Here is a 17,152-nt window from a genome sequence, read left to right as displayed (position 1 = left end):
AAAAATGGGTAATTTTCCAAGGCAAAAGATCTTAACCAAGCCTACATCCGATAGGCCCTGGAACCCTGTACTGCCAGACAGGGTCTATTGCAAGCAGAGTTGGCTCAACATCAGATATGATTTAAAGAATGTTAAACGAATACGTGACAGTTCGATCAATTACCGACCAAAGTTGATCACTGAAGTTGAACACAGGAGACATTATATCTGAAAAGTGATCTAAACTACATCCAACAGTGTTGTGCACTCATGAAAGTTAGCCAGCTGTTAAAAGGAATTTGATTCAGCTCTTCCTTGGTTCCTAGTACTAAAAAAAAAAAAAAAACAAAAACAAAAAAAAACAAAAAAAACAGGACAAGAAAGTGAAACAAAACCCCAAACTAATTATTTTCTACATTGAAAAAAGGAAGCAGGGAATAAATCAAGTGCCTTTTAACTACCTAAGAATGGCAACAAAGAAATGAGAATTACTTAAACAAGTAGGAAGGTCTATGATTAATTAAAAACATCTTTTCAGTAACTCCTAAGCAGTCTTCATGACCGCCATTATAATGCCATTATAACCACCATAATAAGCTGCACTTATTTTCAGGAAATGTAGACAGGAACTAGATAACAAGAAATACAAGACAGTTATGTAGGCTTTTAGGAGGCATGTGTATCACACTGTGGGAGGTCTGTAACTACACGTGTTCCCCAGGAGTCAGTGCTAGGTCCAGTCTTGTTCAGCATCTTCATCAACAACCTGGAGGAAGGGATAGAGTCCCCCCCCAGCAGGTTTGCTGATGATACAAAGCTGGGAAGAGTGGCTGACACACCTGAGGGCTGTGCTGCCATTCAGCGAGACCTGGACAGGCTGGAGAGCTGGGCAGAGAGGAACCTGACGAGGTTCAACAGGAGCAAGTGTAGAGTCTTGTACTTGGGGAGGAATCGCTGCACACATCAGTACAAGTTAGGGGCTGACCTGCTGGAAAGGAGCTCTGCAGAGAAGGACCTGGGTGCCCTGGTGGATAAGCATTTGGCCATGATCCAGCAGTGTGCCCTGGTGGCCAAGGCCAATGGGACATTGGTATTAAAAAGAGCACAGCCAGCAGGGCAAGAGAAGTGATCCTCCCCCTCTGCTCTGCCCTGGTGAGGCCACATCTGGATCACTGTGTTCAGATCTGGGCTCCTCACTTCAAAAGAGACAGGGATCTTCTAGAAAGACTTCAGTGAGGGCCACAAAGATGATGAAGGGCCTGGAGCACTTTCAGCACAAAGAAAGGTTGAGAGACCTGGAGCCGTTCAGCCTGGAGAAGGCAGAGAGGGATCTCATCACTATTTATAAATAACTGAAGTGTGGGAGTCAAGCTATGGGAGCGGATTCTTCCTTGTAGCAAGCAACAATAGAACAAGGGGCAACAGGCAGAGACTGGAACACAAGGAAGAACTTTACCATGAGAATGACAGAGCAGCAGAACAGGCTGCCCAGAAAGGTGGAGTCTCCCTCTCTGGAGATATTCAAGACCCATCCAGACACCTTACCTGTGCAACCCGCTGTAGGGAACCTGCTCTAGCAGGCGGTTGGACTCGATCTCTAAAGGTTTTTCCCAACCCCCACAGTTCTGTGATTCTGTTAAAGCTCTTTACTCCGCAGTCATCATTTAAAGGTTTACTCCCTTTCAAAATTAGCCAGGCACACATTTTCCCTATGAGAGAAATTCCAGAATGACCAGAATCTGCTACCGAGAGCCCAGGAAGGAAGTCTTCACAGCAGCCGCCTTACAGATAGGCAGCTAGGCAGATGTTGCAGTGCTATTCTGAACTCAGCATCTTAGCTTTCAGACCATTTGCTCTGTAATTTTTCCCATACATAAGCAGCAATAAGCAATGCATTCACAAGAAACTGCACACTGTAGTCACAGCAGAACCAAGCACCCTTCAGGTCAGTTCTCCATCTTGAAATGAAAAGTGCATTTGAGCAGCATCACATCAACTGTCCCACAGCAGATGTAGCATACAGCTCCTAGACATGAGGCAGCTTGTATTTTGAAGATATACTGGCACAGTGCAACTCATTAAAGGTGTTAGACTCAGATGACAACATTTAACCAATCGATACAGTCAGAAACATCCCTTCGTGCAAGCAGTCAGGAGAAACACCCATGTTTCTGAGCACTTCCAAGCCCAGGATTTTCTCAGCACTAGGCAATGATACCAGTCCTCCTGACAGTGAAAAAAACAGTGGCCAAGTATGCTGTGAAGGTGAATGCTAGTAGGTCACGGGATTTGCAAGACGCTGCTTCTCCTATGAGAAGCACTTACAGAAAGAAGCTGCACTTCCTTACAGGAGCTCAGTGGACACAAGGACCAGAAATACACTTGCAACAAGAAGTCTCAAGATCACCCACAACCAGTCAGCACACAAGGCCTGACAACAACAGTTTTCCAACTGATTGTGAGAAAGCATCTCTCTGCTAAGGTATTTTGATAATTTTGAATCAAAACTATATATATAACCTACAGATATTTACATACATTTAAATATTTCTGTTAACTTATAGTGGCAGGTAAGGATGTGTAGCTGGTTTCACTAATGCCTTGCTTATAGTTGTTCTGCTTTTGGATTTGTGTGGAGCACTGCTATAAGGCTTCTGTATCTGATAATGGCTTATGTACTTCTATTGATATAAATGGCTCTTGAGAAAGAGCCACACCCTGAACAAACATTTGTCTAAATGAGTATTTCATTCAGTGACTAGAACTTGCATTTCTTTGCATTCATTCAATGCAAAATTGAATTCATATTCAAACCTTTGCATTTTCTCAATGTCTTCCTAACCCTGTATGAGGCCAATAAAAGCTTGGCTTCAATAATGAACCTGAGATTCCAAGGAGAGGTCCTCACATTCTCTCTGTTGTAAAGTCCATTAGTGAGCTTTTTAGCACTAGCAAGAACTGTCAGACAAGCAGAGAAAAAAAATAAATGAAAACTTCACTACAGAACAGCTCCAGCTGAAGCAGCACTTTCCTCTGCTCCAAAGGAAGCCCCAAAGCCCCATTCAGAAGGTATTACTCTAAAAAATAATGGCACAACTACATGTTCTCCCTGCTGCCTCCCAATGATACAGTAGGCATCTATATGATGAGAATCAGTGCATTAAGAGCTGCCTGCTCATTTTCTATCAGCACACAGTCTTACCAGGTGTAAAATCCACAGCTCACACTGAGGAAGGCTGAATGCAAAACCAATTGGGAAGTTTAAAGCAGTGGTACAGTATACAATCAGCTTCCTCCCCAGAATTACTACAAAATTTAATTCCCCTCATATTTTTTGTTTAAACAGGATGTAAAATAACAACAAAAAAATCATTTGCTGCAAGCAATGCAAGCAGCTGGATTCTCAAGAACTACAATGGCTACAGTGCTCCCTCTGGTGGGACCGAGTGAATTAGTTATCTTCACAACGCATCAGTCACCTCCTAGACACATCCATTAATCTTTCTCCCACATAAACTACCCAGAAATGCAGCAGGTACTTACACCCAGGTAGCACTGGAGAGACTCCACAGCACAGCTAATCTACCACATTTTAGCTTCAAGAAAGTAGTCTGCATTACAAGAGACAAGCTGTCACACAAGTGATGCTGCTGATGGAAGCCTGTGCAAAGGAGCATAAAATGAGATCGCAGATCAGAAATGCGGATTTGAATTTAAATTCCAACTCAGCACCAACAGAACTATTTAGAAGAGACAGGTGTTCTGGAAGGGAGTGAAAAAAGTCTTCTATCTAATAGGACACAAGACACTGGAGCTCACATACAAAGGATCTCAGGGAACCAAATTATAGCTTCTTCTGTACTAGTAAATGTTTAGATAAATCGTATAATGCAGGCCAGTAGCTAGAGAAGGCTGAAGACAGCAAGATCATATCCAGTGCTATCTTTTCCAAACAGTTTAATAAAGGAAATTTATCAATTGGTTTATTTTGCCAGTGTGGAAATTTTGGTTCAACTTACGCCCAGGTAGTGCCTGGCCACCAAGCAAGACAAATGAAACTTGTTACACGTGAGAGAAGGATAAATGAAGAAATGTTTAAGTAGTGATAATGAGTTCCACACACACAGTATAACACACTCACTTCACAGTCAAACCAGAAAATCCATTACTGAGGTAACAGCTGTGTGGCTGAGCAATGAACTGCTGCAATGGGACTTCCTGGGGAGGTTCAGGAGTCCACAGCACTGCAGCTCAGTGAGACCATCTGGTTCAGAAAACACAAGAAAAAGCTTCTGTGCAGCTTTTGGGTACCATCCACACAGCAACCAGTCCTCAGTGTGAGTGAGCACCACAAGGAGCCAAGGACCTTGGAAGCACTTCCATTCATTTTGCTGCAAAGTACTTTGCACGCTCACTCACCTTTGGGTAAAAGCACCCTATAAGCACAGCTGTTAAGTAAAGGCAAAGCATCACAACAGCAGTACCTTCACAGTTGTATTCTACATTCTCTCAGTCACACGCTCCACAATTACGGGTTTCTGATGTTTTGACAAGATTTGCTGTTATGTGTATTTCCATCCCCACCCACCCTCTACCATCCCACAATACGTACAGAATTAGGCCGGTGAAGTTTAGCTTTCTGAACACTGAGGAACACCAATGAACCAGCTGAGCTGCTCTTACCTCTTCAGAAAGTGCTTGTTTCCTGGGTGGGGGGGAAGAGTAATTTTCATAATGCAACACACAAAACTCCAAGGTTGCTGAGACAGAGAATATGAAAGGAAGTTCAAAGACAAGACAGAACACACAGGTGGACAAGAGCATCCTCACAGTAGCCTACTCAAACTCTGCTTATTGCAAAGCCACCACCGTGTCCTGCCTGCTGCTGCACAGCCGGGTGTGCATCTCCAGTTTCTGGAATCTCCACCATACCTGCTTCACTGTAGCAGATGAGAACTGATTTACAATACAGACACGTATTCATATGCCTTTAAGAGCATGATAGGCCAGGAGTTTATAAGGAAGTCTCGTTAGGGATTTTAAATATTACAGGATAGGTGATAGCTTGATGGCTACAGACGCTGAGGATGACAGCAGAAGAAAATCCAGTTATTGCCAGCAACAGAAGTGATCAGGTTTCCTATATCCAGGCCCACAGCTACATAGCATGCAGTATATATCTCAAAAACCCTCCGGCACAGAAATCAGTAACAAAAGAGACAGCTTTTAATACAAAATACTTGGGTTATATAATTTGTAATTTTTTCCCCTAAGAAAGGATTCTGATCAAGTTTTATGGTCAAACTACTTTAGTTAGGGAGGGACTGCTGGGCCTTCTGTCAAAGAAAGAGTTTGCATGCTTCATTTTACTTCTTTCTCCATGAACAGTGAATATATAAACCCAATGTATGAATAACCCTGTTCTGAACAAGATATCACATAGTTTAATAACTTTGCTACGTCATCAGTTTTAATTCCAACCTGTATTCCAATATGCACATGACTATTTTCAAATACAACAAAAGTTTGAAGTAAACAGCATCAGTCATCAGCATGGCAATTGGTAAATCCTTCACAACTTCAGAAAAATCTCTATAAACATTGTGGGAAGTAGATACAGAATGTACATTAAACAGTTCTCTATACAAAAGTGCATCTTAGCAATAAAATTAGCAAAGAACCTGAAAAAAAGCCTCAATGTAAGCAGTACCACTTAAACTATACCATCCATCTCACCCCCCAACTCCAAAAAAGAAAAAAAAAAAAAAAAGAAAAAACTCACTTTCTCCTTGCTTTGGTTATTAACTGTATTCAAGGCTTCAACGTCACTTTTTTTAACTGAAGAATTTATTTATAATTTAGAAGTACTTTAAAGTTAGCCAGATGAGAGAGAATGCAGGTATGCTTAATCAGAGTTAATAGTCAAAACAGTCAAGCGTTGAATATTATTAACGTTTGCACTTGGAAGATTAATAATTGAACTTTGCCATTCTTAAATGGAAAACAGTGGTTAATTAGGTCCTTTCTGCACCCAAAAACCGCAAGATTCATAAGCTCAAGAATCTTAAACCAATAAATCTAGCATCAGCCATGAAAAACTGGCTTATGAGAATGAACCTCCAGAGCCCCAGAACAGCCAGGTTTATTAGTATTTAGAGACCAATGCACCAACTGGATTCAAAGCTCGAAGCGCATTAAGAAAAAAGGAATGGCTTCAGGCCGTTCAGCATAGATGAACGGTAAATATTGCCATTTTATATGCTTCTATACCATATATGTGCTCTGTTGTAAATGCATATGAATAAATTCAAATAGTTGTGGTGGGGTTTTGTTTGTTTGTTTTTGTTTTTTTTTTTTTTTTTTCCATTTTTCCCCCAAAGAACGACCATGATCTTCACAGGTTTCAAACCACAGTATGAAAACTAAAAGTTAAACCTAGGAAAGCCTTGCAAACACCTTGATTGCTCCTTAGTAAGCACCCCTTACTCAGCATATGCTCTTTTAATCAGCTTCCCACATAAAGAAAAATAGTTCATGTCTTAACAAAGGGCAACATCAGATACACACACAGATTAGACAGGTTTGTCAGGCAGCTAGCTTTCTTCCTTATAGTTAAAATTATATTAGAAAAGAATGTTCTCTATTGTTTACAGTCTTATTGCAATCAGACTTTCAGTGCTCCTTCTAAGCCTTTTTAGAGAAAAAGTTACCATGGAAGCAAACCATTAATGTTACACATGTTAAATAATTACATTTGTATTAGAGTGGGTACAAAGCACGTAGTTGCACAGCTTCAGTACCATGGAGCAATACGTCTATTATTTTTTTCCCCTATGTGTCTCTATTCTGCTTTTAAAGATATTTTTCTTCAATGAAGGAAATGTAGAGTTTTGCTGTTGGTTTTTCTTCTTTAGACACACTACAGAATAAGTCTGAATTTTAACAGTCTATTGTTGTTCTGCACCTATCTGAACCCAGCAAGCTGTAGATAGCCTCCTGTAAAAACAAAGCAGCAGCTGCAATGGCTGAACACTTGAATCAGCAAGATGAGGTTTAACAACAATTTCAGTGACTAATGCAACAGGAATCCAATACTAATTTTAAGCATACAGTACTTTGCAGAATCTGAGAACACCTCTCCTCTCACCCCTACTCAAAATTAGGGTGTCATTAGAAACTAAGAAGGATGCAAAAGACAAAAGTGCACATAGAAGTATGTGATACAGTCCGAATCCCACAGCTATTCCTAGTGCAATTCTCAGAGATGCCAAGTACTTAGCACAGAGGTAAGCAAGCAGTCATGAAGGATCTGATCAGAGCATTCCTAGTTTTGTATTCTTAGGTTAAAATCACTCTGGAACCACAAGATCACAGAGCTGTAAGTTGGCACCCCTGTAAGCCCACACTTTCATGTCCATTTGTCTGAACTGAAGCAACGGAAGCACCCAGCTGGAGAAGACCTACCCCAACCAGCTACCATGGCACCAGGAACTTTTCTCCAATGCAGCAGGTGAGTAATTAGAACAATTTAATCACTTGGATTAATTTGTACTCACTTAGGATCAAGCTGGAAATACTATCCTCTCTCATTTAATAATCTCGGGAAGCAAGCAGACAGGTATCAAAACAAGGAGTTCCAGCTCTCAACACAGCCTGAGGAATTTAAACTCTGAAAGGCTGCTGAGACAGACTAAAATGACACCCCTCAAACTCCATCACCCTGAGGCACTGCATCTTTGTACGCCACTAAAAACTTTTCAGTACTATTTCTACAGGAGGAAGAGAGGTATCAACCAGTTATAGAGCAGTGCAAGGGAATACTGACAGGAAATAGTCACTTCTGGTTAGCAGCCAAATGATGGGCAATACAGAGTAGCTAACATCCAAGTTTAAAATGACATTACACAGCTTTTTTTAATCAATGGCTAAGTCTGGCAGCAGTGAGAGTGACAAAGTCCACACATACTAGTTAGAGAATGGACCTCCCTTGTATCTCACTGAAGCTCTTTCAGAAGCCATTGTTCAGATATTTATTTCAGGGCCATAGGAAATGCCACCTCTAAGATTAAGATACTTGAGCTGTCACAGCAAACAAGTATGTGTAAGACATGCAAAATGAGTGAGCAAGTCACCCCGAACCTATATAAAGTGGACTGTGCAATTCTGCAGGATTGGGCTACATGCTGCATTTACAGGCACCTGTGACCACGTTGAACTCATTAGTTAATGAGAGCAAAATGAAAGCAGTAAAGCATTAGTATTAAAAAAAAAAGTAAAAAAAAAAAAAAATCACCTTCCTGAACTCAGAACTAGAAAATGCTTTTATAGCCCCTTACGTTTCACACTGAAATTTAGAAGTATCAATTTTACCTCAGGTGCTGGTGGAAAGAATATCGTAACCAGTAGTTCCAAGGCAAGGATAGAAGTCGCTTTACAAATAGTCATGATGAGGAAACAGGTTAAATCTACTACTTCTACCTCCCCATCTGTCATCTGAATTTTAAGAGATACTTCAAAAGCAGGATGCCAAAGCACATTCAGAACAGTGCAGCAACTCACACAGAAGACTCAATCCTCAGCTAGGGGGCAAGTACAGTAAGCATATAATTAGAAAAGCAGAGCTGTTGTCTATGCCTAAGCTTTCTTGCCTACATTACGAATTTAGATATAAATTTAGAAATAAAGGAAAAAGAGACACCAAAGCTGTGTGCCTCTTGTTTGCAAGTCTGTTTCCAGTAGCATTTTTAACTATTCTAAAAAGGGTCCTAGACAACTTTAATAAAGATTAATGTACTTTTAATGCATAAAAGTATTCCATTTGAATCTCTTCACAGCAATCCTTGGGATGTACTGGTCAACCTTTACTATTGATCAGACTTAGACACTGAGCTGCAAAATAATTTTTTAAAGACTAAGTTTGCAAATTGTATTTTTTTTGTCTTTTTTCTTTTTCTTAAACCTACCTGCTTCCTAAACAACTATACAATTAGGCATTATTTATGTATACAGATTTTCTGCTTTAGAAGTCCTGCTTCTTACTTTCTATGTACTTTGAGGTAATCAGCAACTATTAGCAATGGGATTTATCACGATATTTTGATTTTGTATGACCCAACAGAAAGACTAAAGAAAGCCTTGCAGAATTAAAGTCTGTTTGGTACCATCCCACTCACCCCCTCCCCCAAGCTAAACAACTTTCCTAACAGGAAAGTAAGAGACAAAACCAGCCAAGTTTAATAACACAAACTATGAAAACAAAAAATGCTGGAATATAGAACTGCATACTTAGTGTCATCCAAAAGCATCCCTAGGTATATGCCTTGCAAGAAAGTAGCATGTTAGCCAAGTTCAGTTTTCCATAACAACTATCTATCAGCAGCTTTTCTGAAGTCAATTAAGTTTCTGAAGTCTTACTTGCAAAATTAAATCTCAAAAAGCTGAAGTTACTCAACTCTTAGAACATCTTACAAAAATTATACTTGAGGAAAGACCTGGTTTATACTGTTAACGTTAATCAAAATTTGGTCAAGAAATACATGTAAACAATAATACATTTAAGGCTTAGAAAGAACACTGATAAATTCACCCCTGTCACATTAAAACATCCACATCTCCTTCATGGTCCTCTTCAGTCACTTTTAAAGAGAGCACTTCTTCATTAAGAAATAATCCACTCAGTCTTTCCTTACGAGCTTGTCTTTGCTCTTTCAGCTGTCTCTTGCGTAAGGCTTTTTGCTGTAATTTCCGTTGCTTGGAACGTTTCTGTCAAAATATAGACAGACAAAAATGAGATGTTGTTCAGCATATTACTTAGCAACTTTAAAGGTGGTTTCTATGTTAAACAGTATATTAAGGTCTGGTCTGAAAAAACTTAATGAAGCTAGATAAGTCATTGAGCTCTCACTCACCTTACCCAAAAGTAATCAGAAGACCTACTCTACAGATGTCATGCCAGAAGAAATGGCCAGTACTGACTTGCCTAAATAACATCAGCAGATCCACAGTTACTAAACACATCCTTTCATGTTCCACTTAGGATCAATTAAGCAACAGTAGTAAGATACAAAGCTTAAAACATATGTATATAATTAGAAACTTTTACTTTTGAATCCCGGATTCTTTCTGCAGCGCTCGCAGACAAATTACTGTCGCTGTGTGCTCGACTCATGTTGGCACTTGAATTTGAAGCAGAGTTAGCAACACTGGAACCACTGCTGCTCGCCGAGCTGACCATGCTGGCGCTGCTGCTGCTGACACTGGCACCACTCACACCACTGGTACTGGCACAACTGTAGCTGCTCCTCTTCCAGTTTTCCCTTGCAGATCGCTGACGAGGTCCATGTTCTTTGATATAGTTTCTCACCTTTGGAAAAGATGCAATAGAATCAGTAAAGCTTGATAAATACTGCACTGAGACACACCTTTGCATGTAAAAGAAACCAAACTGCCCATCAGTAACGATGAACAAGTTCAGCTAATCTCTTAGAACACTTTGCCGTGGCTGCTTAAATCTTAAGTCACCTTACAATCACCAAGAGAACTATCCTAACTACGTATTACCCTCATTGCAGAAAGAAGAAAAATGAGTAACAAGGTTCTGTTTATCTTCTCTTCTGCTCATTCCCCTCGGTTTTCAAGTTACAGTAATAACACAAAACAGAAATGCCAGTAAAGTTCATCTGAACTAAAACGTTTACCCAAGTATTTAAACCATTTATTTTGCTACATACAATCAAAAAAAGGAGAGGTAGTACTTTAAGATGATACTTATCTTGAAGCATAAAGTAGCCCAAATCCAGAGTGGTGATTTCAATCTTTACATTTACCCTGTTTACCCTTTTCAATCTTTACATTCATCACAATCACAAACACAGAGCAACACACAGGAGTTCAGCCTGCCAGGATTCTGCATCTCTTCCCAACAACACCTCACAACACAACAAAGCAGGCAGTAGCACATACCTACCATACCAACCAGTCACCATTCTTCTTAGAATCTGTATTTTGTAACACCTTTAAAATATATTGGTTTATATCTTTTTACATTAAGTTTACAGACTCCTCCTTAAGGAGAGGATTACTTCTCCCTCTAATTCCTTTGAATGTCAAACACTAATTCATGTTCTCTTAGTAAATTCATCTCCACAACCAGTCAGCAGTCATGAAACTGAATCAGCTTTGTCATAAGCAGTACTGGTTAACTCGTTACACACATGCCAGCATTTCAGAACTGACTGCTAGACTTCTAACAAATACACAACCAGTCTTTTATGTAAGTTTAATACATATAATACATTTTTGAATTGGTTTCCTTCTTGACAGCACTAGTCTATTTCCTTGTACATTACAATGATAGAGAAGAATTGATCACAACTCTAAGAGTTTGCAAGACAAAACAGATGCTAGAGGAACTGAAAAAACCAAAAAGGCATACATACAAACCTTAACTCACCTGTTTCAATTTTTCATCTGTGAGACAGTTTAGCTCAATAATGAATTCACTATCTGTAGGGGATATCTGAGCAGTAGGGTCAATAATTTTGATAATGTCAAGTTGCTCTCGAAGGCCCATCTCCGTACTGACTTTGCGACTTAAATATTCAATATATTCAACCTACAACCCAAAGAAAAGCAAGTAATTTTTGAAGTGTACTAATTTTAACAAAAGAAAAAAATTTTAACGAAAGAAAAAAAAAAAAAAGACCATCAGAATAAAACGTTCTCATATATTGCTTCCTATGATCCTTGGCTCACTGAGAATCTGCGAAAACTCAAGGTAAAAGCTTGAGAACATGCAAAACTACCCATTATGGTTGCAAAAGACAAGATTTAATGCCAAGAATGAAATAATACTGAAAATAGTTGTGTTTACACCTACACAACCACTACATCTTTTAAGCCATTGCATTGATTCTTCTCTATCTTGCAGTTCTCATGTATGGAAAGAGTTAATTTCACCTGTTCATCGTTTGTCATTGCACTCCATGGAAGTTCATCAAGATTCCTATGCTTGTTTTTCTTTCTTGGAAGCAGACATGGAGAGCTTGGAATACTAGGTATAACATCAGAAAGTACATCACTCCCACTTGTAATGTCACTGCCAGGCAGCTTGTAATATGCAAGAGAAAGAACAAAGCCTTAGAATACAGCAGACACATTTAAAGTCATTCCAACACAATTAACAATTCAAAACAGAGTCAAATTAGCAAACCATCATTATCTGTATGCTCTAACAACTACCTAATAATTACTGAAAAACCTACAGTACTTCTTTAGCCTTTCTACAATCTGCAAGCACAGCAAACTCAAATCACACTACTCTCAACATAGACCTCTTTTTTTTTTTTTTTTTAATTACATTTAAATTAAGAACAGAATGATGTGGCACTTCAGTATTTCCCTTCTCTCACTGTAAATTGCCCATTACATTCTAAAGCCAAACCTCATATACTTACTTTAGGAAAGATCTCTTCAGAGTAGGTCTGTAATTTATACCACATCCCATAATTACGTGATACAACTCAATTAAAATTGTCACTTTCCTGGAAGCAACTGCAAAATGTTAGCTAACTTCATATGTACAACTGACATATAATTTCTGAATGCTTTTCCAGTTACAGTGTGACAGCTGGATTACTCATACTTAGATTGTGCCAGAGAACACTGTACAAAACTACAAAAGTCTTTCAAAAATGGTACAAGTTGAATCAATCATGTCTCTGAAAAAAAGGCTTGTTAAAAAAAAGCTGGTTACTAATCAAACATGTTGTCAGCTAACTAAGATGTGAGAAATTCCTTCTTTTCAAAACAATCCCCCAGTTCATCAGGCAACTAAAATTTCACTCCTCTGCAAAACACTGAATCATTGGGATCCAACCAAAATTGCTCCTCCAGGCTGCACTACACACTTGTAACTTCAAAACCTACAGACACTAACAGACAAAAGTAGTAAGAAATTCAGAACAAATTTCAGTCCATATTATCTTATGCTTATTTGAATCTTTCAGAACAGAATTTGTACTTTCTTGAAAGCTGTATTCAGTCCCTATGCTGCATTTACAAGATGCTTTGTCTAAGCTTTATGACAAAACAAACACATTCTTCAATGTATTCTGATGCACAGTATTTCCTATTTCAAAGTTATGCGCACATTAGAAGTTGATTTAAGTCTACAAAACAAGAAGTTTTAAGTGCTGGAGTATTGCACTCAGGCCTAAGGCCCCCCAATACAAGAAGCACCTGGAACACAACCACAAAAGGGTCACAAGGATGCTCAGAGGACTCAGAGAGCACCTCTCATATGAAAGCAGGCTGAGGGAGTTGGGCTTGTTTAGCTTGGAAAAGACTCTGGAGAGACCTCACTGCAGCCTTCCAGTGCTCCTGTTATAAACAGGAGGGAGACTGTGATAGTGATGGGACAAGGGAAAATGGCTTTAAATCAAACAAGGGGGAGATTTAGGTTAGATATTAGGAGGAAATTTTTTACTCAGAGGTGGTTGAGGCACTGGTACTGCTGCCCAGAGAAGCTGTGGATGCCCCGTCCCTGCAGGTGCCCAGGGCTGGGCTGGATGGGTCCCCGGGCACTTTGAGCTGGGGAGAGGGGGCAACCTGCAGACAGAAAGAAGTTGGAACTGTGTAGATGTTAAGGTCCTTTCCACACTGTGATTATATGATACCATTAAAAGACTGATAAAATAGTAAGACCAAAGCTAGACCACATTATATACAGACTAGAAAAAAAAAAAAAAAACAGTTTACAGTTTTTCACATCCAGGGAAGACAAAGAGAGCTCCTAAATTTAACCCCCCCCCAAAAAAATGGAAATAGGCTATAGCAAGACTTCTGCACTTTATCAAGCTGCCAGCTCAATTTCCACAGAAGACTCAAGATGGCCAAGTCAGTGAAAACAGACATATAGATCTGGTCATACAGCACCTGCAGGGCAGACCCTGAAGACACAACTTGTAGCTGTGAGGTTATGCCCTGTATGTTGGTCACAAAGAAACCATAATATGTAACCACTCATCTCTGAGGAGCCAACTTTCAGACTCTCCTCCAGACTAAGTACTCTGGGACAAAACAGAACAAAACCTTCTCCTTATCACTGAAGATTCAGTTATCTGCTCCTAGGTTTCAGCAGTTATCAAGGAAAGAAAAACATGGAGGATTTTTCACTGAAAGCTAAATCCAGCACTTAATAACCTATACAGAATTTTACATTTACAGAGGAACATTTACAGTTTACCTGCCATTCAAACTCGCTGTCTGACCAATCCCAGTATGTGCTGATAGAGGAAGAGACATCACTGCAGACACTGCCTTCAGGGAACAAATCAAAAGAGGTGAACTCCTGGTCATCCAGCAGAGAATAGCAGTCATCTTGGTCGCCAACTGAAACCGAGGAGAACAGCTCCTCACTGCACTCTGAGCTGGCCACGCTAGTTCCACAAGAAGTCAGGTTCCATCTGTAAAGCAGGACAAAACAATCAGGAGGCAGCAACTACATTGCCATCACGTGTCCAGAAAAACCTTTAGTTCCCCTAGGGCTCAAAATATTATCTCCGCTTTGCTTGTCAGCAACATGACTGCATTCACACTGAAATACATTTTAATTATTTAAATGCAAGAAATCTATTTTTTCAATATTTTAAAAGGTCCATTAACAACAGAAAGCAGCAAGGCAAAAACCCAAAGACATTTATATTTTCATCGTAAAGTGTTAACGCTTTCCATCTCAGAATGACGAATCCCACAGCATGTACATTTTTTGCCTGTTTTATTTTAATTTTTAATATGCTAAAGTTTCCTAAAACTATCACAAAAACTGAAATAAGAAAAACTAAGGAGGAAATCAATTAGCCTTTTGGAATGTACAATACTCACTAATCTACATTCCAAATTAGAGTCAAGAAGTAGTTCTAGGATGACAATCCCATACAAAACTAATATTTAACTGCCAGTGTAGCACAGAGATAGATGAAGCTTCGTCATTCACTGTTTTCAACTCTGAATGGCAAAAACAGACACATCCAACGAATACGTTGTTACAATTAAGTGCAAGATGGAAACCTGACGTATGAAAACGCTGCTAAGCCAGATCAAAACACCTTTTTCCTCATAATTTCTTTAAAAAGAGAGTTAACATTGCTGCTGAATAAAACGACTGAAGACTCAGATTTCACAGAATGTATTTCCTGGGAACAAGCCAGAATTTAACAAGCTCACAAAACCAGCCTCCATCTCTGGATTTATATTACACACTGGTAAAAACTAGGTCGAGACAACTGTGAGTCAGCACAGCTCTGCAATACAGCCAAAACTATTTGCAAAAGCTTTTAAAATTCACCATGCAAACGCACACAGTAAGTTCTCATTCTATCAGTATACGCACTTCAGTCTGGCCAACCAGAGAAAACACTTTCTTACCCAATTGCAAAAGCTGAGCAGTGCCATAATGCAGACAGGCTGCTCCCCACCATCATTATTTAGGCTGCATACTGGCTGGCTGTTTGCAGCGGACTCACTTCACATCTATTTGGCAAGTATGAATTCATCCGACATCAAAGGCATTCCACAAACTTCCCTTTTAGAGGATCCATGAGATCCTACTCTCCCTTTCTGCAAACCTTACCCATGTGTTATTTCACACTGGTACAGACCTTTGCAGGCAGGGTAATCAATCCGTGTATAATAGAAGAGAGGTGATAACAACATAATTCCGAACATCACAATTTCAATATTCATTAAACACTGAGGAAAGGAGGGAGAGCAGAGAGTTTTTAGACCTATCAAAGCACAGGGAGAGGTACAGGGACTCTAACACTAACCAACCATGCAGGCACCCTAGGTGTGCTGTAGCACCACTGCAGGTGTAGGCCGTCACCTCACACACAGGGAGCCTGCTCTACCTGCTGGGATAAAGTAGGTGAAAAAGAAGGGGCTACTGCTTTACAATGACTTGTGGCTTTGAAACATGGAAAGCCCTTGGGAGCAACAGTTAAACCCAACACAACACAGCACTGACTCAAAATGCCTTTTGTACCTGAGTTTGTAAAATGAGCAACACTGAAGACAACACTCAGAAAGCACAGGCCCACAAAAAGAGAAACATGAAACAAATGCATGGTATCCCCCAAGCCAGCATTTAGTCCACAAATACCGTGCACCTTACCATTCCTGTCACTGTTAGGTCTTAAAATCACTGTATCACAACAACTATTTGATCAGTGTTTCTCATACTGAATCATTTAAAAACCAACAATTAAGAAACTGCCCCTTTGAAAAACACTGTTGAAGTATTATTTCACACTTCACATTGTCACTTCACACCAATTCACTTTTATTCGTAATGCCGTAGTAGAAACACCAACAACCAGTGCAAGCATTTTGTAACACTGGAATGGGAACTAAAACTACCACACACCTGCCAAAGGCTGAAGTCTCACAAACAATTCTGGTAAAAGATACAGCTGTACTCAAATTTAGTTCCACACATACTCACACGTGAAATTAGGCAGGCAAGGCTGCTTGGCTTTTATTTTTTAAGTACAACCGGTTTCTTTAGAACAGGCCATCTCTACGAACTACAGACCGAAGGATTTGCCCTTAACTAGCAGCACAGGATGGGATCGCTATAGTCACCGAGCTCCTGACTCACTCGCAACCTCCGCAGGCTTGCTGGTGTCCACGCCTCTGCCGATTTAAATTACAACCACCACAGCTCACCCCAGGTGCCCGCTCACAGCGCTTTAAAAAAAAAAAGACAAAATCGGGAAGAACCCGCGCGCCTCAAAGCCCAGCAGAGCCCACAGCTACGCGGCTGCCCCGGCCCGCACAGAACGGGGCACAGCCTCAGCGCCCAGGCAGCGCGTCTCGCCCCACAGACCTGTTGGAGTGGAAGCGGTGCAGTGGGTCCGTGCGGTGGCAGGACGAGAGCTGGCAACCGAAGTCGCTGACGTCCAGGCACCCCTCCTCGCTCAGGCTCCCGCCCCGCGGAGGGTGCTGGTGCGAAAGGAGGGGGCACGGCTCGTCAGGGGCCAGGAACTTCTCGTACAGCTCTTCGGTCATGGCGGCGGGCAGGCGGGCGGGCGCTTCACGCACGCAGAGGCCGAGCCGCAGGCGCCGCCATGAGCGGCCGCCGGCCGGAAGTGACGAGGCGCCGGCCGGCCAACTT

The 17,152-nt window shown here is 40.5% G+C and overlaps 1 protein-coding gene across 1 annotated transcript; it reads right to left on the bottom strand.

The window, feature by feature from the left end:
• Positions 1-5,187: 5,187 nt before the first annotated feature.
• Positions 5,188-17,097, bottom strand: FAM199X (family with sequence similarity 199, X-linked). Its single transcript, XM_042876599.1, has 6 exons — positions 16,865-17,097; positions 14,225-14,444; positions 11,938-12,087; positions 11,432-11,593; positions 10,082-10,342; positions 5,188-9,741 (listed from the first exon to the last, which is right to left on the bottom strand). The coding sequence occupies exons 1-6, from the start codon at positions 17,044-17,046 to the stop codon at positions 9,571-9,573; spliced, it is 1,146 nt and encodes a 381-aa protein (XP_042732533.1). The 5' UTR covers positions 17,047-17,097; the 3' UTR covers positions 5,188-9,570.
• Between the last annotated feature and the right edge of the window lie 55 nt (positions 17,098-17,152).

Source organism: Lagopus leucura, unplaced genomic scaffold (assembly GCF_019238085.1).
Source record: "Lagopus leucura isolate 7727_CA_CO unplaced genomic scaffold, USGS_WTPT01 Super-Scaffold_100016, whole genome shotgun sequence".
Classification (NCBI taxonomy): Eukaryota; Metazoa; Chordata; class Aves; order Galliformes; family Phasianidae; genus Lagopus; species Lagopus leucura.
This window is presented reverse-complemented; position numbering and strand designations above follow the sequence as displayed.

Coding starts and splice junctions, on each gene's coding strand:
- FAM199X (XM_042876599.1), bottom strand. CDS start 17,046: ATGACCGAAGAGCTGTACGAGAAGTTCCTGGCCCCTGACGAGCCGTGC. Junction 10,343..11,431: donor CAGATGAAAAATTGAAACAG/GTGAGTTAAGGT, acceptor TCTTTTCCAAAG/GTGAGAAACTATATCAAAGA. Junction 9,742..10,081: donor AAAGAATCCGGGATTCAAAA/GTAAAAGTTTCT, acceptor ATATTTTGACAG/AAACGTTCCAAGCAACGGAA.